General features: G+C 36.0%; 2 protein-coding genes and 1 long non-coding RNA gene across 4 annotated transcripts; all 3 read right to left on the bottom strand.

The window, feature by feature from the left end:
* Positions 1–48: 48 nt before the first annotated feature.
* Positions 49–3,740, bottom strand: LOC149691892 (glycine receptor subunit alpha-2-like). Its single transcript, XM_089869345.1, has 8 exons — positions 2,338–3,740; positions 2,202–2,284; positions 2,064–2,131; positions 1,757–1,983; positions 1,617–1,699; positions 1,422–1,556; positions 926–1,350; positions 49–331 (listed from the first exon to the last, which is right to left on the bottom strand). The coding sequence occupies exons 1-8, from the start codon at positions 3,531–3,533 to the stop codon at positions 110–112; spliced, it is 2,439 nt and encodes an 812-aa protein (XP_089725471.1). The 5' UTR covers positions 3,534–3,740; the 3' UTR covers positions 49–109.
* Positions 3,741–3,985: 245 nt separating this feature from the next.
* Positions 3,986–4,585, bottom strand: LOC149691893 (uncharacterized). Its single transcript, XR_016383517.1, has 3 exons — positions 4,501–4,585; positions 4,341–4,425; positions 3,986–4,253 (listed from the first exon to the last, which is right to left on the bottom strand). It is a non-coding gene; the product is annotated as an uncharacterized LOC149691893 (long non-coding RNA).
* A 250-nt stretch (positions 4,586–4,835) lies between these two features.
* LOC149691894 (glycine receptor subunit alphaZ1-like) lies at positions 4,836–20,050 on the bottom strand. 2 transcript variants are annotated; one of them, XM_089869355.1, is made up of 11 exons: positions 19,693–20,050; positions 9,958–10,098; positions 8,998–9,080; positions 8,373–8,440; positions 7,120–7,346; positions 6,960–7,042; positions 6,768–6,893; positions 6,592–6,689; positions 6,449–6,527; positions 6,201–6,370; positions 4,836–6,124 (listed from the first exon to the last, which is right to left on the bottom strand). In XM_089869355.1, exons 2-11 carry the CDS (start codon positions 10,023–10,025, stop codon positions 5,912–5,914), a joined length of 1,215 nt encoding a protein of 404 aa, XP_089725481.1. In that variant the 5' UTR covers positions 10,026–10,098; positions 19,693–20,050; the 3' UTR covers positions 4,836–5,911. The 2 variants fall into 2 exon arrangements, with proteins under 2 accessions (XP_089725481.1, XP_089725482.1); XM_089869356.1 differs by lacking the exon at positions 19,693–20,050 and adding an exon at positions 17,904–18,045.
* Between the last annotated feature and the right edge of the window lie 246 nt (positions 20,051–20,296).

Here is a 20,296-nt window from a genome sequence, read left to right on the forward strand (position 1 = left end):
AGTCATTATTTGAATTGAAAACGAAAGAATTTCAATATTTTATTTAAAATCATATTTATTTATTTATTTATTTATTAGTGGGAATTTTCTCTAGAACTATTATTTTTCTTCAAATCTTTCCATAAGTGACCCAATACACGATATTTAAAATACAGAAACTTAATGGAAAGAAAAACCTAGAAAATTTATCTATCGCTAATGCAATTGTTAAATCCGCTTTTTCACTGCTGGTTGTAGGATTTCGGGTTGGAAACATATTCGCCGTACTATCTTGCCTACTAAGTCCAATTGGTCTAAGACCTCCGTTAGCTCGCGCCCTTGATCGTAAAGTCTAAGAAAATTACGTTAAATTAGGGTTAAAATGCCTAATAGACTATTCCATTAATTACTGGTAGAGAAAGTAATACAAAGGTGGGAGGCCGCCCGCTTAGGTTATTTCCCAAAAGCGCCAAGTGGTAGCGCCATACTCGCACTGCCGTTAACCAAGGATAAATGAGGTAAGATGGATTAGAAATGATGACGGGAGACTTGCGGCATTATAACTTTCCCAGGGTACCTCGCGAACGCCCCTAACCTTAGGTAGGCGGTTGTTAAGAGCTGCAGTGCAGCGCCATTGCATTTGTATGAGAACTAGCTTCTATTTTTAAGGCATAGGGGCGTCCTTAACGATTCTGTATACGACCCTACTTAAACGCTGAGGGTGCTGGGAGGACTACGGTACCGTAGGCATGGGGGGGGGTTCCACTCCACCCCTCTCTCTCTCTCTCTCTCTCTCTCTCTCTCTCTCGTTCAAACTTTAGTGGTGCTTCTTGGCGCATGGGAAAAGGGAAATAACCCCAGTAGGTGATCTCCCTCACCTCTACCGTGTTTGCTTCTTTTCTGGTATTAATGGAATAGTCTATAGTTCAATTGTTAAAAAGCTTACGTCTCCGTTGTTTCGAGTTAAGGTGTTTCCCGCGATTAATTGTGTTGAAGTGTTAAGACTAGATCCTTCATCGGCGTTGTAACCCAGCATTATTTTGGTGGTTGGTATGTTCCCTAGGAAGTGGTTGACCAAGGCAAATTCCATTAGGGACATAAAAACAAACACTGTGCACGATGACATCCAAACGTCGATGGCTTTGACGTATGAAACGGGTGGCAATGAAGATTGCGATTGGGTGTTTTGGGTCGCCAGGGTCAAAAGGCTAGTGACACCAAGGGTTACCCTTGCTGGAATCGCTTCTGGTCGAATCCAGAATGAGATCCAACTCATAACTACGATTAAAGTAGTTGGAATATATGTGTGGAATAAGTGGTAGCCAACACGCCGTTTGAGATTGAAGACAACGGCTAGGCAAGTGAAATTTCCTGTATGTTTAATAATAAGAGAGTATTCTTGTGTTATACTGTTATCCTACATATAAACAACGTCAACCGACCAGTTGAATATTGTAAAGTACAGTCTTCTGTACTGTTGTCCGATATGTCCAGTTGAGGCAATTCAATATCGGGATAGACGACCAAAGGGTCTGTTATGTTCCATAAGAACACTAGGTCATCGGTTGTATGTGACACTGAAAAAATTACGTTGTCAGTTGCTCAAGTCCTCAAGGACAAGCTAGCGCGATACTTACAGCTTTCGATCATCATGGAACATATTTGAGTGTCATGAGGATACGCCTCAAATTTCATAGCGCAGGACATCTCAAGCGTCAATCTGTTAGGGGGAATGGTTTTCATATGCTAAGCTCAAATGTACATAGGCAGTTAATACTTAGTCATGTAGAGCAAGGTTTTATCGTAGTACAACCATAAATAATGATTGGGGACACTCATATCGTGGAAGGTGACCTTTTTGGCGTTTTTAATGAAGGAATCGGGTCTCCAGATATGTCTTAACCAATCTACGTCTAGGATACGATATCCCTCTGTCATATTCTGTGGTAATCTTAAACGGTGGTCGTGCCAGCTTTGAGCTAAGAAAATATCTGCCACATACGTCTAAATTCACGCAGTTAAATTGGATGAATAAAATTCTGTCTACAATAATGTGAAACGTGTCCTTGTCCCTAAGGTCTTACCATTGATTCCTCGTCTATTGAATCCACACTTAGGACAGTAACGTGGAAATAGACGGTAGTTGGGTCTCCTAGGTCGTTAAGATCTTAAACTTATTGCTTAGAAACATGGTAACAAAGCTACAGTTAACAAAACCATACCTCCTTTCTTTGGTGGTACGTGTTTATCGTAATTTTTTCTGTCAAGTGGCAAGATATCTTTAAGTTCCAACGAGGGCTTTTTCCTGAATAATTAAAATTAGTAATATAGTATTTCAGAGTCTCTGTATTCGTATACCTGCTCTTTAACCCCATTTCGTCTCCTTCATCGCAATCTTGGAATAGAACCCTTTCGAACTGTCTCATTCCAATTTCGTTTAATGTCCCATCGAAACGATAGAGTTCCTCTTTGACCCTACCATCCCTGGTGAACCCGGAATAATGGTCAATGTACCCTATCCCTTCCCTGTTTGCGAAGGACCGCATCTTATAGTCCAATATCGCGACATTGGGATTAAAATTAGACACTTCATCGGGACGCGGCAAAACGCTGGACATGAAAATTTGAGAGTCTATCTTATGATCGGCCTCTTTGAACAAATTCCAGAGTTGTTTCAATCGTTGCGCCACGATGTAAGGTGTGTTTGGACTTTCAAGGACCAAATCGTTGGCTCCAACGTGTACTATGACTCGGTCAGGGTACGCCCCGTGTCTTAGTAATTGGGACAAACGATCAGTTGCGTCAGCTACCGTTAATCCTTCGTAGGATTCCGTAATTACGTAACACAAGCCGTAAAGTTGTTCGCCGCGTAAAAAGTGAACGATTTCGTCGCCGATAACCAAAACTGTCTTTTTCTCCTTGAAGGGCTTCAGAAGATTGTTAGCCGCTGAGAATTTATCTTCCGTTGGAAAATTCTTTTCTTTCTTACTGGTACGCGGATGCATCGAATCGAATTTCGAACTTGCAGATTGTTTTCGGCGATCATTATCGTGGTACGGTCGAGATTTGTTTAACTGTCGTCTATTATCCTGATCGTTTGATTTCATACGTCGAAAACTGCTATCGATTTTACTGTCGGATCCACGACTACTCGATACACTGCTGCTCGCAATTACGTTACTAGTGTTAGGTTTCTCAAAACTGCTCTCAGGGTCTTTTACGCTCGGTAATCCTTTACCAATGTCCCCTCTTTCACTTTTCTCACGGACTAGAACAATATTTTCTTCATCCAGTACCTCCTCATTTGTTTCTTCGTTTTCCTCAAGATGGTTATTATCTTCGTCAATATCCGGTTGAGGAAGGTTTTCGACACCATCATCGTGACTTTTGTAACAGTCCACCGTGTCATGCGTATGCCATCTGTTATTGTTCTTGTCTGAGGATGGTGGGTTTGGTATTTCCGGTTTAAGCCAACGGCCTTCTATGTCCGGGTAACGCGTGCGCGTAGCTTCGATGTCTCGGTCCTCTAAGGGACCTTGACTGTTTGTTTCCATCCATGGATGCTGTTGGCGATGACGCCGGTGTCCCGTACCACCGTGACGCGATTTTGGGGTGGGTTTTAGATGATGAAGATGATCGGGGTTTAAACCCGTACCAGATGGATGAGGGATTTTGTGAAATGAACTGGCGGTTTCGTCTATACCGTTGCCGCTGTAATTAAAGAGATAATATTTTATCTTTTATTATGGTATACAAAATTAACTCATTTTATTCTCAATTCCCATCATTCTTTGAAAGAGTTAAGCATTTTTAACCAGGACAGAATGGTCCTGAAAACATTTTAAATAATTAAATCGACCCAACACGCAGATTTACTCTAAACATTTCCCCATAGCTACCACGATTGGATCCCGTGCCACGCAGCACTTGTAGGGCTTCCAACTACGTTAACCTTTATTTCAACATGACGCTACACTACATTCCCATAGACAGTATAGCGTACCTTTTATAACTATTAACGCTATTCCCAATTCATTTAAACTTAATTACCAATTAAATGATTTTCCCAACAAAAATTAAGTTAACGTTAAATTACTTGATCTGAGCACTGACGGCTGCCGCAATTAAAACCGGAAGTAGTTGAATCAAGCATGGCCTCATTCCTTCCTCAACCTCCTCGAACACCACCTCGCAATTACTCTTGATTAGGAACCATGGTTTCCACGTCTTTAGTTTCCCGCCAAAATTTCGCGCCAAATTCCTTAAAGCACGTGCTTTATGAAAATAATCATTGCTTTGAAATCTTCGCGTGTTTTTACCATAATAAAATCTAATCATTGACTACCTCAATTAATATTAACCTTAATTTTATTTTAAATTTATCCGACGATATATTATTCTGGTCCATGGGACGCAAATGGTACCTTTTAAATTCTCCTTGGAAAACTTAAGTCGAGGAAAGGTTTCTTAATGCCCTAGGTTGTTAATCCAATTACGCGGCCGCTACTTGGCCTATCCTACCTTTTAAAAAGTCAGCCTTGATGTTTGAACCAATATTATTGACAGTACTTCGCATTTAAGTTGATACTTCAAACATAATCCCTATTAGAGTAACACCTGAACTTGAGAGCTTAATTTAAAACTCTATGGCTGAGATTAACTGACAAATCATAGTGGCATTTGCTGTTTATATAACCTTAAAAATGGCAGGGTTAGTTGACAATGAATATTTACGAGGTGTCAAGTAATATTGTATTTTAGCCTCGAATTACCTTTTGAGTCAGGCTTAACTTGTCAGCACCAATGAAGCCTTGTTGTCAATACTTAAAAATATCGGATTTTCATCAAGAAAAGAATTATTTTTGTAAAACAAACTTTTATTATGTCAAAAAGAGAGAAAACAACCTGCTATTTGTTAAAAAACAAACACAACAAATATTTCAGATACGTTTGACGTTTGAAAGCGCGTAGTACAACATTCTCAACAAGAAAAACACGTGATTGGATTTTGTAATGCCAACGTTTTCGATCTAATTCGGTCAAACTTTAATTTGTTCATTCCAAAATTTAAAAAAAAAACTAGACTAGACTTTTAAATTTTAAGCAGGAAAGCCTTATATATTTACAAATTGTAAAATGTGCGAGTTATAAGATTCCGGATCAAAATTGGTGTAAAAATTATTTTCCAAAATATTTCGCGGTATTCTCAATTGCAGGCTACGAATTAACCATAATTCTCCATTGAAACCTGTGGTTATTAAGACCAATTTAAGACTGCAATTGAGACAGACGATTGCAGAGATTCTTAGTAGCGTTTTCTTCAAAAGTTTGAGAATTATTTTTATTTTAAAATCGACAAAATAGCTTTGTTTTTATTTATTTATTTTTTATGGAGATTCCAAAATTTAAATGTAGTTCCAAGAAGTCGGTATTTATGATAAATTACCCGAAAAATTTGATATATATAAAAATTTACGTGAAAAATATTAGTATAATCAGATATGAATGTTGAAGGGGAAACCGATTCATTTAAGAGATATTTGAAATTAATTTTAAATCTTTTTACACCTTTTTTTTTTGGACATGCGTCTTAGCATAAGTTATTAAGATATGTTCTATAAGTATGAGCATGGTATTGTTGCGTTACAGCGTCCTATACTTCGTAGTTAGTTTGTCCTAAGCCTTTGACAGCGCCTCACCAGGCGTCGCTTTACGAGAATGTATGACCTGCGTCATTTCATGACAAACTCTCAGTAACCAGTAACTTATGGAACATATCTTATGAACTTATGAACTTATGGTCTTAGTCTGAACATCACAACGAACCAATTTGACCTTCAAATATGTTCATGAACACATGAACTCGGAACTCCTTTAATTGAGATACTTTTCCTCCAAAGTTCAGCAGTGACTGTTGTTCGTAGGAAACAGTTTATTTGCCTTCACCGAATATTTTAAGCACAGCGAAATAGAGCCAATAAGACGTGAAGAAAATGATGAAACACAACGGGAAAAAGAATCTGGATGCTCTGTCGACCTGCATGTGTTTAGGGATGACAGGAGGTGGTCTATTTTCACCTGGCATCTCGCCATCTTCGTCCTTTTTCAACTCCCATGACGACTTGCGTTTACAGCATCCGAAATACTGCAAGAACACGTTATTGGGGTCATGAACTTATGAAGACCTTTAGTTTTAGTTCATTGGTGCTGTCGTAACTTACGAATAGTCCCGTGCATGAGTTGTCGTCTGATGGCTTATGGTCCATCAGGACCACAACAACCGCGTACTCCAGTAAAGTGAAGAATACGAATCCTATGCAACCCATGATCCATACATTGATCGCCATGACGTACGAAACAGAAGGCATGGAACTCTGATATTGTTGCGTTACTGTTTTAACAACAAACATTTAGTATCAGTTATTTCACCTCGCTTAACTTGGACTAGGTCTCCGTTGACATCTCTTACCTATTGTCAAAATTGACGTGACGCTAAGGGTAACTCTAGCCGGATATGCAGTAGGTGGAACCCAGAAGGTGATGAAGCTCTAAAGACATATCAATCAATCAGTGTCTGTCCATTGTTGCCTGCCATTGTTCTTAACTACTTACCATAACGACGATCAAGATACTAGGAACGAAACGGTTGATTAAATAGTAACCAATACGTCTCTTCAGTTTTATCTGGCCAACCAGACACGAGAATGTTCCTAACACAGAGAAAAGGGACGTTGAAATGGATTGAAATTTTGATAGCCAAGGCCTAGGAAGACCTAAGAAACTCTTACCAACGTCATAAACTCTGGTACAATCACCGAAGGAATTTCCCACAATCTTGTACTGAGGTAAGAGAGTATTTTTAGTGATGTAGAATTTCTTCCATTTCAAAAGCATTTTGTCCGTTGAGTGTTGAACTGTTAAAATGGGTTACAGGATAAGTTATTAAGCCTAATTATATTTAACTATTAAGTTCAACGCACGGCTCATGATGCTAATTTCGCATTCCTGTTGGTCGTGAGGGAATTTGTGCAAGTCCATCGCGCAGTTGAGTTTCAAGGAGAGTCTGTAAGGGTTAAAATTAAGTAATGGTACTTGTATCAGTTGTACCTTGCTGCATGGAAGGATTAGGTAAATAATTACCTTGCGGCGAAAAAGATGGTACTTTCGTTATCCAATGTCATATAGGTGTAAGGAATAATGATGTTATGGACTTTCCCGTCCCTTGAATTTTTGAAGAAAGTGTCCGGTGTCCATAATTCGTCCCTCCATTTAGGGTCCATGATGACTTTGTTATCCGAATAATTTTTAGGCAATTTCACGCGTGGGTCCTTCCAGTATTGGTGGAAAAAGATGTCGGTTTCGTACGACTAAAGATTCAAAAGGCAATTAGTGATTTTTTTAGTAATTAACAGTTAGTAGCTTAAGTTAAATCTAAACCTTCAGGATAAATCAGTTAACAAAATTAAAAAAAATCAAAGTAATTTTAAATATTAACTATTTCCTTTGCGAATAGTTTAATTGAGAACGTGTACGTATACGCGTAACTAGTGTGACGTAAAATTATAATTTCCTACCAGCTGCTCAATCTGCCAAAAGCGAGCATGAACCAAAAATGACAACAAAAGTTTACTCAGGAATTTTTTTCAATTAAGCCCCATTAGCTACTTAAATTAAAGCCACCATTTTAATTTTAATTAAACTTGACGTTAATTAAACGCTACGTCCCTTCGCTTCTAATCAAAACATCAGCTTAATTAGATTATCTTAAATTACGTGCTAAATAATTAATTGCAAAGGGAACCTTAAAGCTGATCGATTTTCAAGAATCGCAGACGCTGGGGTGACTCTTGCAATGTAGGAATGCATACAGCTATTAGAAATCATTGTGTACTAACCATTTTCTCAACGTATCTAAGCGGATTTTGTGGGAGAAGCTAGTCTAATCATTACGTATGACGAATAGAGCTATCTCAGTTGTGACGTCAGTGCCTAGGTAAAACGTCGTGGACTTAGCTTTTGGCAGTGGGCGGTCATGTTTGGTACCGCTTTGGTTCAATGGGCAAATAGAATAGATGACGTCACTCTAAGACTTCAGAGATAGCTCTATTTTACCTAGCGAATAATCTATCTCGCTGCGAGTTCCCTAAGAACTATATCAACAAATGAAATTACAGTTAGAAAGGCATCAGAATTATGAGGCGTGACGCGTAGTAAGTTCTCAATCCCGCGGCCCACAAAACCCCGCATAGGAATTAATACGGGATATATGGGGGCTCAATAATTCCTAGTAGCTGTATGTATTCCTGTTTCAAAAGTTAGTCATATATGGTCTCTACGTGATTTGAATAGTGAAGCTATGATAAGGGTGTGATTCTTAAATATTATTTACTTACCAACTGGGTAGCGTCCAATCCTCGAAGAGTCAAAATGCTGACCGCCACGTCCACCAATACCGGACCGCCTGTTATTGTAAATACACATATTAATGTTTGCGTTTTTAACTTAAGGTTCGTTCATACCAAAGATTTTTGGGTGTTAATTTCAAGGTAAGAAATACAGGGTGTTCCAAAACTGCACGGTGGTACGACCGATGTACTGTGGGATGGTTCTATGGGAAACCAATTTTGAGTCGAAAATGTTGTAACTTCTATGACATTTTGCCACAAGGGACACCCTAAATAAGTTATAAAAATTATGATTAAGAGTGTTTTACAGGTGACCCCTTAATTAAATTGCCATTCTTACATGAATTTAAGGGGTCATCCGTAAAACACTCTAATCATAACTCGTAAACGTAGACCCTTGTGGCAAAATGGAGATAGAAGTTACACATTTTCGACTCAAAAATTTAATATTTCCCATAGAACCATCCATCCCACTGTACTTCGGTCCGTTCCTTTTTGGAACACCCTGTATAATGATGGTATGAACGGGGCCGTTTATATCCTGAGTGTAAGCGTGGAATGGCATGTCTCGTTACACGTGCGTGCAGCGAGTTATGCTGAAAAGCACTCTAACCATTTTCTCCTTTTGGTGGATCGAGTTTGTCGTAGTTTGGAGGCAAGATTTCCGATAATTTCAAAGAGGCGTCAGTAAGAAAACTGTGGAAAGTCAGAGTTACAAGTTAATAGAATTATGAAATCAAAGCTCAGACGCGTGTCTGGAATTTCGAGCAACACACTATATGTATTTTCAGTCAGTTTGATGCTCTATCGAAAGGTAAGGAGTATATTTGACCTATTTTTGATCTATTATGGAAATTTTTGTTACCGAAACGAAGAATAATTAATCTTAACTAAGCTTTAATTATTTTTAATGTTGAAAATAATATAGTTTTGTTTTAACCGAGGGGCTAGTCACTCAATGTAATTGGTAAACTTGGTCTATCTTTAAATGTACTACAGAGAAAGGATTACTCGTGATTCTTGCGAAGTCCCTACCCTTAAACGTAACCCGTAATCAGCGTACATAGAATCCGACCGAGAGTGATTATACCCTTGATTTCTACTTTTATTTCCTCTATTTGGAAGTTAGGCTAGTCTTCCCCTTGAATTATTTGCTATATACCAAAGCAGGAATGCATACAGCTACTAGGAATCATTGTGCTACAACCATTTTAACTCAACGTATCAAGGCGGATTTTGTGGGAACAGATAGTAGACTAATCATAATGTATGACGCATTTTTCCTCGCGAATAATGATTTATCTCGTTGCCTGTTGAACCTTGCTCGCGTTGCTACCAACCAATGAGACCACAGAGTTAGAGAGACGTCAGAAGTATGAGGCGTGACGTATAGTAAGTTCTCAAGCCCGGTATACCCACAAAACCTGTGTTGAGATTAACGTTGGAGATATGGGGCACAATTATTTCTAGTAGCGGTATGCATTCCTGGAAAGTCTATAAGGCTCATATGAACTCGGATGGGAATGATACCCCATGGTATAAAGTAATCGAGTTTTCGTTGGAAGTCACTTACAAATGCAGAAGAAATGTCGTTAAAGTCAGAATAACATTCCAATTCCCAAAGCGAAATGCCTGCTCCATTTTTAAGAAGTTCTTTAGACTCTAAGGAGTCCAGGAATGTTATACTTCAGTGTTAGTACTTCATAGTTTCAATCTATAAAGAGAAAACGGAAAGTTAATTTAAAATTGAATTTTGACCTTCAAGTTTTAATAATAACAGTCAATGTTATTTGTATTATTTCTCGATTTTAATTAAGTTTTGTTTATTTTAAAAGCTATTTAATTAAGGTTTATTAAGTTTAAAAGTTATTTAATTAAGGTTTATTAACGTTAAAAGCTATTTAATTAAGTTTTATTTACTTTAAAAGTTATATAATTAAGGTTTATTAACTTTAAAAGCTATTTAATTAAGGTTTATTATCTTTAAAAGCTATTTAATTAAGGTTTATTTACTTTAAAAGTTATTTAATTAAGGTTTATTAACTTTAAAAGCTAGTATGGTGTTAATTTAACTTTAATAGGGTTTAATTTTAAACATATCAACGCATAATTGAATAGATCAAATGTTTCTATACCCGTAAAACCAAGGATTATTTATAAATATTTTAATTATGATTTATTAACTTTTAAGTCAGTTTTACTGAGTTTAACTTTAAATAATTAATCCAATATATACAGTATATACTCATAACACCTGCAGGCTACAGGTACGGAATTTCCAATTTAAAATTATACCTACGTCATTTTATTAGTATTAGAATTTAAATGACATCACTCTATTACAAAAATTTTAATTTAAATATTCGCAAAGACATTAAACATTAAAAAATTAAAATATTTGATTCATTTATTCGTGAACTGAAGCGGGTTGGTTTTCCCCGGTTCCCCGGACAATGAATGAAGTATTTAATTATAGAGACATAATTAAAAAGTTCTTTAAAGAAAAACAATTCCACGAAAGAAAAATAAAAGAGAGATGAATAGAGACAGCTAGGAATATATCAAAGGAATAACCCCTCAAGGCATTCGTGTCTTTCAAAAGATACCCATGATTACGTCAGGTAAATTATCGGGGGTGTACCAAAAACCCAATCTCAGGTATTACTGTAGATGACGTCAAATAATTTGGCCATGAACAACTGGCTGACCCCTTTTCCGCTCGAGAAAGTTTTTTCTCGTGAATTTTTTCTTTCTCTTTTATTTCACTTTCTTCTTAATAAAACCAAACGTGATGGCATCTTATATTAAAACCCCATGGACATTAATACTATTAAAAGTAATATCTGCCATGATCCCATACCGTATTTTATTTAGTCTATATGGTATGACTTTAAAATATAGTTTTTAAGAGGCCCATGTCTCAAGGCGATGGATAATGTTGTTAAAATAAATAATCTATACTCGGTAAGTCGGTAATTGCGTAAAAGAATTTGAAGTTTGTACAAGTACACCTGACCTACTATGAAATAGGGGGCGGAGGGGGGAGAGGTAACCCGTTCGGTTTATTTGATATTTATGTATTTATATATGTATATATGTTTTGTAATAACTAACTGTCAGACAGGTGAAAACGCAGATTGTAAAGAGAAATTTACTTTCGTTGTAAATTGTTGGGTTGTCTGTCTATAATTAAACCTATTTTTAAAATATAGTGCTATTATGACGTGAGCTAGTTAAGTTTGTTTAGAAAAAAGAATAAGTAATGACAATTAAGCGCTGCAAAAATAATATTTTCAAAAGCTCCTTGAATTCAATAGAAAAATAGATAATGTGTCGAGTTCAAGTGTTGCCACTCGTGCAATTTAAGAACTATCTACAACAGACTGAAAATCTTGTAGAATTCAGTTCGATTCAGTTCCAAACCTGCATTCAGGAGATGTTCTAATAATAAATTACTGGCAACACTGTTAAAGCGCGCTTAAAGTTAAGAAACGTGAACGAGGAAATTTTTCTAGCCCCCCCCCCCACTTTAGTGAACTTTATTACTATTATGCTAATTAGACCCTTGGGAGCAATTAACCATCATTAGTTTTAATTTTATATACATATATATCATTAGTGGCAGCTTTATTTTAATTAAATATAACAGTACCGTATGTTAATTAGTGTTTAATTATAAAGAGAGTTTAAGTTAATTTCACGTACCGTTTTGTTCCGTTAAGACCCAATAAATGTAACAGTGAAATGATTCAAAGTTTATGGTATAGAATTTAACTTAAGTTTTTTTCTCTGAAGTGAAAGGTCACCAACGCAAAAATTAATAAAAAAGTTCTTTTTAACACGTATCTACGAAAATCGCCCACGGATAACTTACTAACATATCCTGCTAAGCCTTTTTTCCCGTCAACTAATTTAACTACTCATCATTTTCTGACGTTATTACAATTTTAAACGCGAAAAAAGCCCCGCGTAATACCTTGGACATTAAACGATAGACTGGACACACACTATCTGAAACGGTTCTAAGTCTCCGGTCCGGTCCGGCAATTCCAGAGCCGCACCAATGAATACCTAAGTACGTAATGAAAGGGGCAGACACTTTGATATAAAGAAAATAGGGAGGTTCTACGTGAAATAATCAATAGAAATTGTTACTGGTTACTTAGAAATAGGTCTGTATTAACCGCCTTTAATAACGCTATGAAGTTAAGTTGAAATATTATAGAAAGGGGTGGGAAAAATTGGCGGGGATGAAAAGTGAAAATGCTGCGTTCCGATTTGAAGGTTTCCGTTTTGTATTGTAGATATGAAAGTTTTTATTTTATTTTCGTGATATCATCAGAGTTTTGTGAACTAATTCATGTTATTAAGGGGAAGGGATTTTACTAGTTAGTGGGGTTTTTTGCCAACGTTAGGGCTTTGTACGTATTAGTTCAAAAAAGTTAAACATTTTTGAATTTTTCATTTCTTCGTAATGTCTGTGTTGATATCACAAAAGAGGTAGAAGAATTTAAAAGCGTTTTATTGGTAATGCGCTTTTCAGGCGATTCTATATTGCTTAACGTTCCGAAAAGGATGTACGTTTTTGAAAACCAGGTTCATATAATATTTTAAAACTTCCACGTTGCGGACATTGTTAAAGATTTAACGCGTTAGGTAAGATGATTCTAATAATTATTTACTTATTTTTTATTTGTGATATCAATGTAAGATTTCGTTACCTTCTTATGGTTATAAGACGGCAGGCGACCTGACAATCTATATACAGGGTGTTTCTGATATGTCTGAGGTATAAATTAAGGGGGATATTCTTTGTGGTGCACGATTTTGAGTCGAAAATGTAACTTCTATTTTTCATTTTGCCACAAGGGACACTGTTTTCGAGTTATGATTTGATGAGTGTTTTAGGGATGACCCCTTAATTAAATTAGAAATAATTCTTTAATGGCGTTTTCCTTTGGGTCCTCGCGGAGCGCTCCCATGGAGGAATAAAACTAGGAGATCCTATTCTTCAAAAACAGTCTTTAACGAAGCTGGAAACTACTACTACCATTTTTATTGCTCCTTGGGAGCGCTCCGCGAGGACCCAAAGGAAAACGCTATAAATCAGTTTCTTAATTAAATTTAAGGGGTCTTCCGTAAAATACACCATCCAATCTTAACTTGAAAACAGTGTCCCTTGTGGCAAAATGGAGATAGAAGTTACATTTTCAACTCAAAATCGATTAAACAAAGGGCTTCCCCTTACTTTATGGCAGACTTGTCAGAAACACCCTATATAGTATTCGTGGTGTGTTACGTTAGGTAAGGTTTCGTTAGGTTAAGTTTTATATTAGGTTATGTTCAATGGGGGTGTCAGCAGGTTGCCGTCTTCTAGACCTCCTTAGTGATAAACTAAATGTAAATGTAAATGTAAATGTATATGTATATGTGTTTATGGTCTATTGTATTCCAACGGCTGTATAGTATAGTATGCCGCATTAACGTTTGACAGTAGGTTTCACTTTTATTTTCATATTAGGCTTAACGTTTGAGTAATTTTTTTAAAAAAGTAAATGTCACTAATCACATGACTTTACTTTCTCCATTATCAACGCGCCAGAATTTTATTACAAAATTCAAAAACAAAGGTATAACAGAATATATTAATCCCTCGTGAAATAATTTTGCGCGAAAATAATTTTAAAATTCAAAACAAAGCTTAGTGAGGTGAGGTTTTTGGAGTTTAGCCTATTTTTAAGCTAAAAAAATATGACCTTTGACATCCACGTAGTTCGATTTGTTTTTTACCACCAAAAAATTCAATTTTTCATGCCACAACAGTGAAACTCTTTGTGTATCAAAAATTGGCTCCATTTTGACACGCGAGTTTCAATTCAGAATAGATTTATTTTTTTATACCTTCAAATTTAGGAAAGAACAATTAAAATTTCATTCATTCCAAGTGTTAGTGAGTGGCAGTGATTTTTGGAAGGTATCCATTTTTGTTCTGTGCGGGATTTTAAAGGTAAAGAAAAAATCGATTTGAAGACTAAATATTTTAATTAGATGTAAATATTTAATATACGATCTCCAATTTTGGATCGATAATGGATCCTTTACAAAAGTAGGAGAGGGGGGAGGTAAAATAGAGTCTGGTCTGTTGACCACCTTTCTTTTCTTAAGACTTGGAACATAAACGGGGATGTCTACCTACAACAGACGTAAATTAAGATATTGCTTCAAGTAACACGGACCAAAGTTAGGGCAGGACTGGTAACTTTGAATCCCCATTTAACGTCTTTGTGTCCACATATTTCCCGGACGACATTACCACCCCATCCCCAGGGCCGGAAATAAGCACAGGACACTGGACATTGTCCAATAAAATTTTAAAATGTCCCATAAATGTTTTTAATAACTAAGAGAGAACGGTTGACCAGTAAATTTTTCCGAAGTTTTGATAGCTTAACTATGAAGACGCGACGTAATGTTTGCGCATGCAGTACAGTGGACAATGTCCAATAAATTTTCCAGTCAAAGTGGGTATCACTGGACACGTGTCCTATAAGAAATATTTCTTGTTTCCGGCCCTGCCCATCCCTGGTTTGATATGGGTCTATTGGTGGAAGGTTAAAGTTACGTAATTTTATAATAAATTTAAGGTTCGGTGACATTTTAAAGATTGCATTATGTTGGTTGGTATTTACGGTCGCGGTTCCTCTTTTGAAAATAAGCCTCTAAGATCCCCAAAAAGAAGCAAAGCAGAACTAACGCGATTGCCAAAATACTCCACGCGCTTTCAAACTTTGGTAGCTAGCTATCTTATGCTTAAGTTTATTTATAGCGATTTTACCCTCCCAATTCTGGCCGGTATTCAGTTTCTAGATCCTACTTAAAGATGTTTTGTTTTGTTCCCTACCGAAAAACAATTCTAGGTAGATTTACTTTTTTAAAGACCACACAAATCGACTCTGATTCGTACATGGAATCAGAGTGAATACCCCCTCTAAAACCACACAAATCGGCCCTGACGTATGCCTACAGGGAATAAAGTGAATAGCCCCTCTAAAACCAAGTTTAATTGACCTTTTCGATGTAACTAAGGGAGAATAGCCCCTCTAAAACCAATTTTAATAGACCATTTCGATGCAACTAAGAGGGAATGACCCGGGAGTAAAGCTCTGACCTCTATCTCGCTTTTTGGCGCCTGCGCTGTAGTAGTTTTGTGTCATGAGAGTGCGCAGAGAGGTATATTTCAATGTATCAACCCCCTTTTTAATCTGTATCAAGAAAATAAGGCGGTTAAACACACACCAGACTCTATTTTCGAAAAAGGAATATGAGGGATTGAAATACGTTCACCTTCTCTTTATTATTAAATTAATTAATATTTCACGCGCGAAATTTGTGGTTTAGTAATGAATTGGGTAATCATAGTTATTGGGTAAACGTTAAACGTTACATTACTTAATCAAACGGTCCATTGATTTTTCTGTATTTTTAAGAAATTTTACCTTAATTTTTATGTTGTCTATTCAAGACTCTGAGTTAATACAAGAAAACGCAACCTTTAGTTTAAGATTATTCTACTTCTCCGCCTTTCTCTCTAATAGTTCTATCTCGGATAAAGATTGAAATAGGAAACAAATTTTGCAACCCTTTTAAAATAAAATATAAAACAACTCTACCGTTTATAAAAGATAGGCCGAATTGAAAAATGATATTCTAAGTCCATTTCAAAGTCATTAATTTTTACGTCTAGGACCTAATATTGTCATGGTAAACAAAGTTTTGTAGACACGACATGTTTACGGTCTAGAAAATATCTTCAAATGCAAAACTTGTCCACTTTGGATCGATATGTTTTCACTTTCTTTATTGTTAAACTTATTTACCAAGTTTTGTAAACACGTACCATTATATTTTAGGTAAATACAGAAATTCTTGTCCATTTCACGTCGATAAATACGTTTTCCCACGCTTTATTGTTAAGCCTAATTAGAGGTTACCGTAATTTGTCTAAAATGGTTAAGTAAGTTACCTTAGGAAAATATTTAATTACGGTTTTAGTGAATTAAAATTTGCAAATAATCTTATCAAGTAAAGTTTATTAAATACTGATATACTTATCAAAAAGTAATGGTAATTAACTAGTAATGCTATAAATCACTAAGTTACGGTCTGTAATATTTATTGAAATTGCCGGTAATTTATTAAAATCGGAAGTAATTAGTTAATGGGGAAATATTTAATTACGGTTTTGTTTTTAATTTTTTTTTTTTTTTTGTTAAAGTACTAAAATATTTTTACAAAAAATGTTAGGTAATTTACTGACAATGCTATAAATCCGTAATTTACAGCTCGGTATTTAATTACCAAACCAAATCTTTAAGTATCTAGACTAATAGTCTGGAAGTTAAGGATAATGAACCCACTTGGCGTAAAATATGTATTATTTTTTTTTTCTTGATGAAAATCAATATTAGACCTGGCGCTTGATTTCCATATATATTATCATGTATAGCGCGTGTCCCTAAACTAAATTGCAAAATCTATATCATCATGCAAATAGGCCACAACACCACTTTATGCAAAAGAACACGCCAAAAGAAGTAAAAATAAATTTTGGAAAAATATATTATGTATTTCCATTTTGGGTCTAATGAACCTAACTTTGCTCCCCGAGTTTTAATTACATTTGAATGAAAATATTTATGATACCATAAACATGATCGAAACAGCGGGGTAATATATACCTAGAATTTGAATTGGTTTAATTATGCCAAGAATACTGAACTCAAGATCTATGCAAACATCCATGCCTTCTTGGTGATAAACAGAACTATTTCCTTTGGGCATGAACCGAACCAAACCTAAAACCTAACCCAAATAACCTAATATAATCTAAACCTAACCCAAATAACCTAGTCTAACCTAAACCTAACCCAAATAACCTAGTCTAACCTAAACCTAACCCAAATAACCTATTCTAACCTAAACCTAACCCAAATAACCTAACCTAAACCTAAACCTAACCCAAATAACCTAGTCTAACCTAAACCTAACCCAAATAACCTAGTCTAGCCTAAACCTAACCCAAATAATCTAGTCTAACCTAAACCTAACCCAAATAATCTAGTCTAACCTAACCCAAATAACCTAGTCTAACCTAAACCTAACTCTAACAAAACGTTAACTTAATCCCAACTAAACCCTTAGATAACCTAATATAACCTAACCATACCTGAACTGAACTAACCTAACACACCAGGGAAGGGGGGCGGGGTAAAGTTACCGGTTTATCCCCGTAGTGGCTAACATTATTGAAAGATTTCAATGCACTCTCAACAAATAAATATTAGCCAGTTCAGTATTCATGGATATATTGAAACAACTCACCCTTGATCCTAGGCTGAGATTTTAAATATTTAATTATTAAAGAGAGAAAATGGGAGCGTGCTTGAGAGGTTGGATTTTAATAATTCAAAAGAAATAGATTTACGATGCTTAGCTCAGCTCTATTCTTTCTTACCTTACCTTGCCTTTCTTTTTAACTGCAAGACTTTCATAGAAGCAGGGCTACGTTCCAAGTTTTTACAACGACGACAAAGATGCGAACACCATCTTCATTTCAGCGTGGGATGAATTCTCCCCTATTTACTAACTATATCTACATTCCTCTTGAGCTTCCTCTTCATCTATCTGATCTCCGCATCCTTCTCTTACGAATATAACCAGAGATTCGCACAATAGAGATCACAGAGAAATAGTGCCCCCCCCTCTCTCTCTCTCAATATGGTTGCTATGACAACGGTCTCTCAGCGACCCCCAAACATCGAAACCCAAAGCCCTGTTAGTTTGTTTCAATCTCAGGTTACAATGAGTATAATTCTAAGCCTTGAACTTAGGGAGTCGTTAAGCCTATTTTGAAAGAGAATTCTTGGACTGAAATGAACGTGAAAATCACCTCTGTAGGCTTTTATCTTTTTCTCCTTTTATGAGTTGTTTTCCCGCGGTTTTTACCCAATTATATGCCACTATATTCTGCACGAGAACGTCTCGCGCTTTTGTTGAGGGTTTGGAGCGCACGTGGCGTTAAGGTAATTGCTAATTAGGCCTAGCTGTAGAGTGAGATACCCAGGAGATTAATTGAGATCCCATTATCATTAAGTTAATTTGAATCATTAATTAATAAATGACAATGTACCCGACTAGAGGAGTAAATGGCAGATCCCTATGGAAACGCTGTTTATGTTTGGGAATTTTTTGATTACAAAATGCGGGGTTAAGCCTAAGTTGAACCTAACTTTGCTACGGATTTTAAAGATTAATCGAGCTTATCTCTTTAATTTGGCATCAAAGTCTGCGAATTTTTGGAATGATTTGGGTTAAAGAAACTTAAGCCTAACGTTTTTTTACGTTTTATCTTGTATTATATCTGCAATAAGGGATGTTTTTACAAGAAATAGATGACGGTTTTCTTAGATAAACGTGTGAGAACTTGGTGGATATGACGACAGTCACCGAGTTAAAAATAATTTGGCTGAAACTCTGACAGACTTCCAAGTCACTCTAAACGTCAATCAGAAAACCATGAGCCTAATTCTTCAGTTTTTAAGTACTTAGAGTAAACGTAGGGGTTTTTAAAAGCCTAACCGTCTGCATCTGTCAACTTATAATTGAAATATTAATACAACCAGAACGCATTTGATGACAATGACAAATTTTCGACTAAACACTCTCGGATCTATTGGAGGTTTGAGTGAACCTACAACTCTACTTTAGAAACAGTTCCATGAAAATCCCTTGAGTGTTTGATAGCCCTAATTCCCTTCTATCCATTGGTACTAACCACTTAGCCCTACATTCAACAGGGACCAAGATAATGAGGTATGATTGAAAAATTAACTAAACATTTTGGATCTCCGTGCCACCTAAACTCTGACTTAGAAACAGTTCCAGGAAATTCCCTTGAGTATTTTATAGTCCAAATTATCCTCTATGCAATGACACTAAATACTTATGGATAGGTCCAACAGGGGTAGAAATAATCGACTTTGAAAAAGTAATGATAAAAAAAATACAAAGTTTTTGAAATCCGTCAGCAACCAACTTTGTAGGGTTATAACTCTATCTGAAACACTTCATGACATGTGTGATGGGACCAAATTGTTTTCCCCAAGCACTACGGGACCACTTCATCTATTTCTGGCACATATATATACAAACTTAACTTCAACACTTTAAACAACCTGCGGTTAAATATCACTTTCTTCAAAAATGTATTTGATTATTTGTATAAAGGAAAAATTATCGAAATGTTTACCTTTAAATGAAGGACAAACGTTATAGGTTTTTTTCCAATCTCAAGGTAATCCACCACGTGCACCACACCTTTAGGCCTAACTTAGCACTAGAACTACACTTCTAAGTACTTAACAAGTCGACTGCGTGACTTCTGCAACTTCGGCGATCTACTCTAAACCACAAAGACTTAACTTTTGAAAATGTGTCTCCTCCTTCGAAGAGATTCAGGCTTGAAGCCAGAAAATTTTTCTTAAACAACAAAAATACTTATTTAGAGGGGTGGTTCACTAAGTTGGAATCGTCATTTTAGAACTAGTTAAATTTAATCTTGACACCCCTGAGCTTGTGATTCCGTTACCAACCCCTTGAATGAACCACCGAACTTAACGCTAGATATATCATTTCAAATTATCCAAAGATATTCAGTTAGTGATTAAAAATATTTTTAAATATTGGTACTCTAAAGATTAGTTTCGTGTCCAATTTAAAATTGGGCCAATACCAAATAAGTGTTATCTCAATTTTACACTCGAGACAATGAATCATGTTTAAAGCCATTCAATTCCTAGAAATCTATGAAAAGTATCTTTCCATGTTTCTTAAGTAACTTCCTTTCCTTAGAC

This window comes from Phalangium opilio, unplaced genomic scaffold (assembly GCF_054372755.1).
Source record: "Phalangium opilio isolate 3A_F unplaced genomic scaffold, DU_Popi_V2 ptg000025l_1, whole genome shotgun sequence".
Classification (NCBI taxonomy): domain Eukaryota; kingdom Metazoa; phylum Arthropoda; class Arachnida; order Opiliones; family Phalangiidae; genus Phalangium; species Phalangium opilio.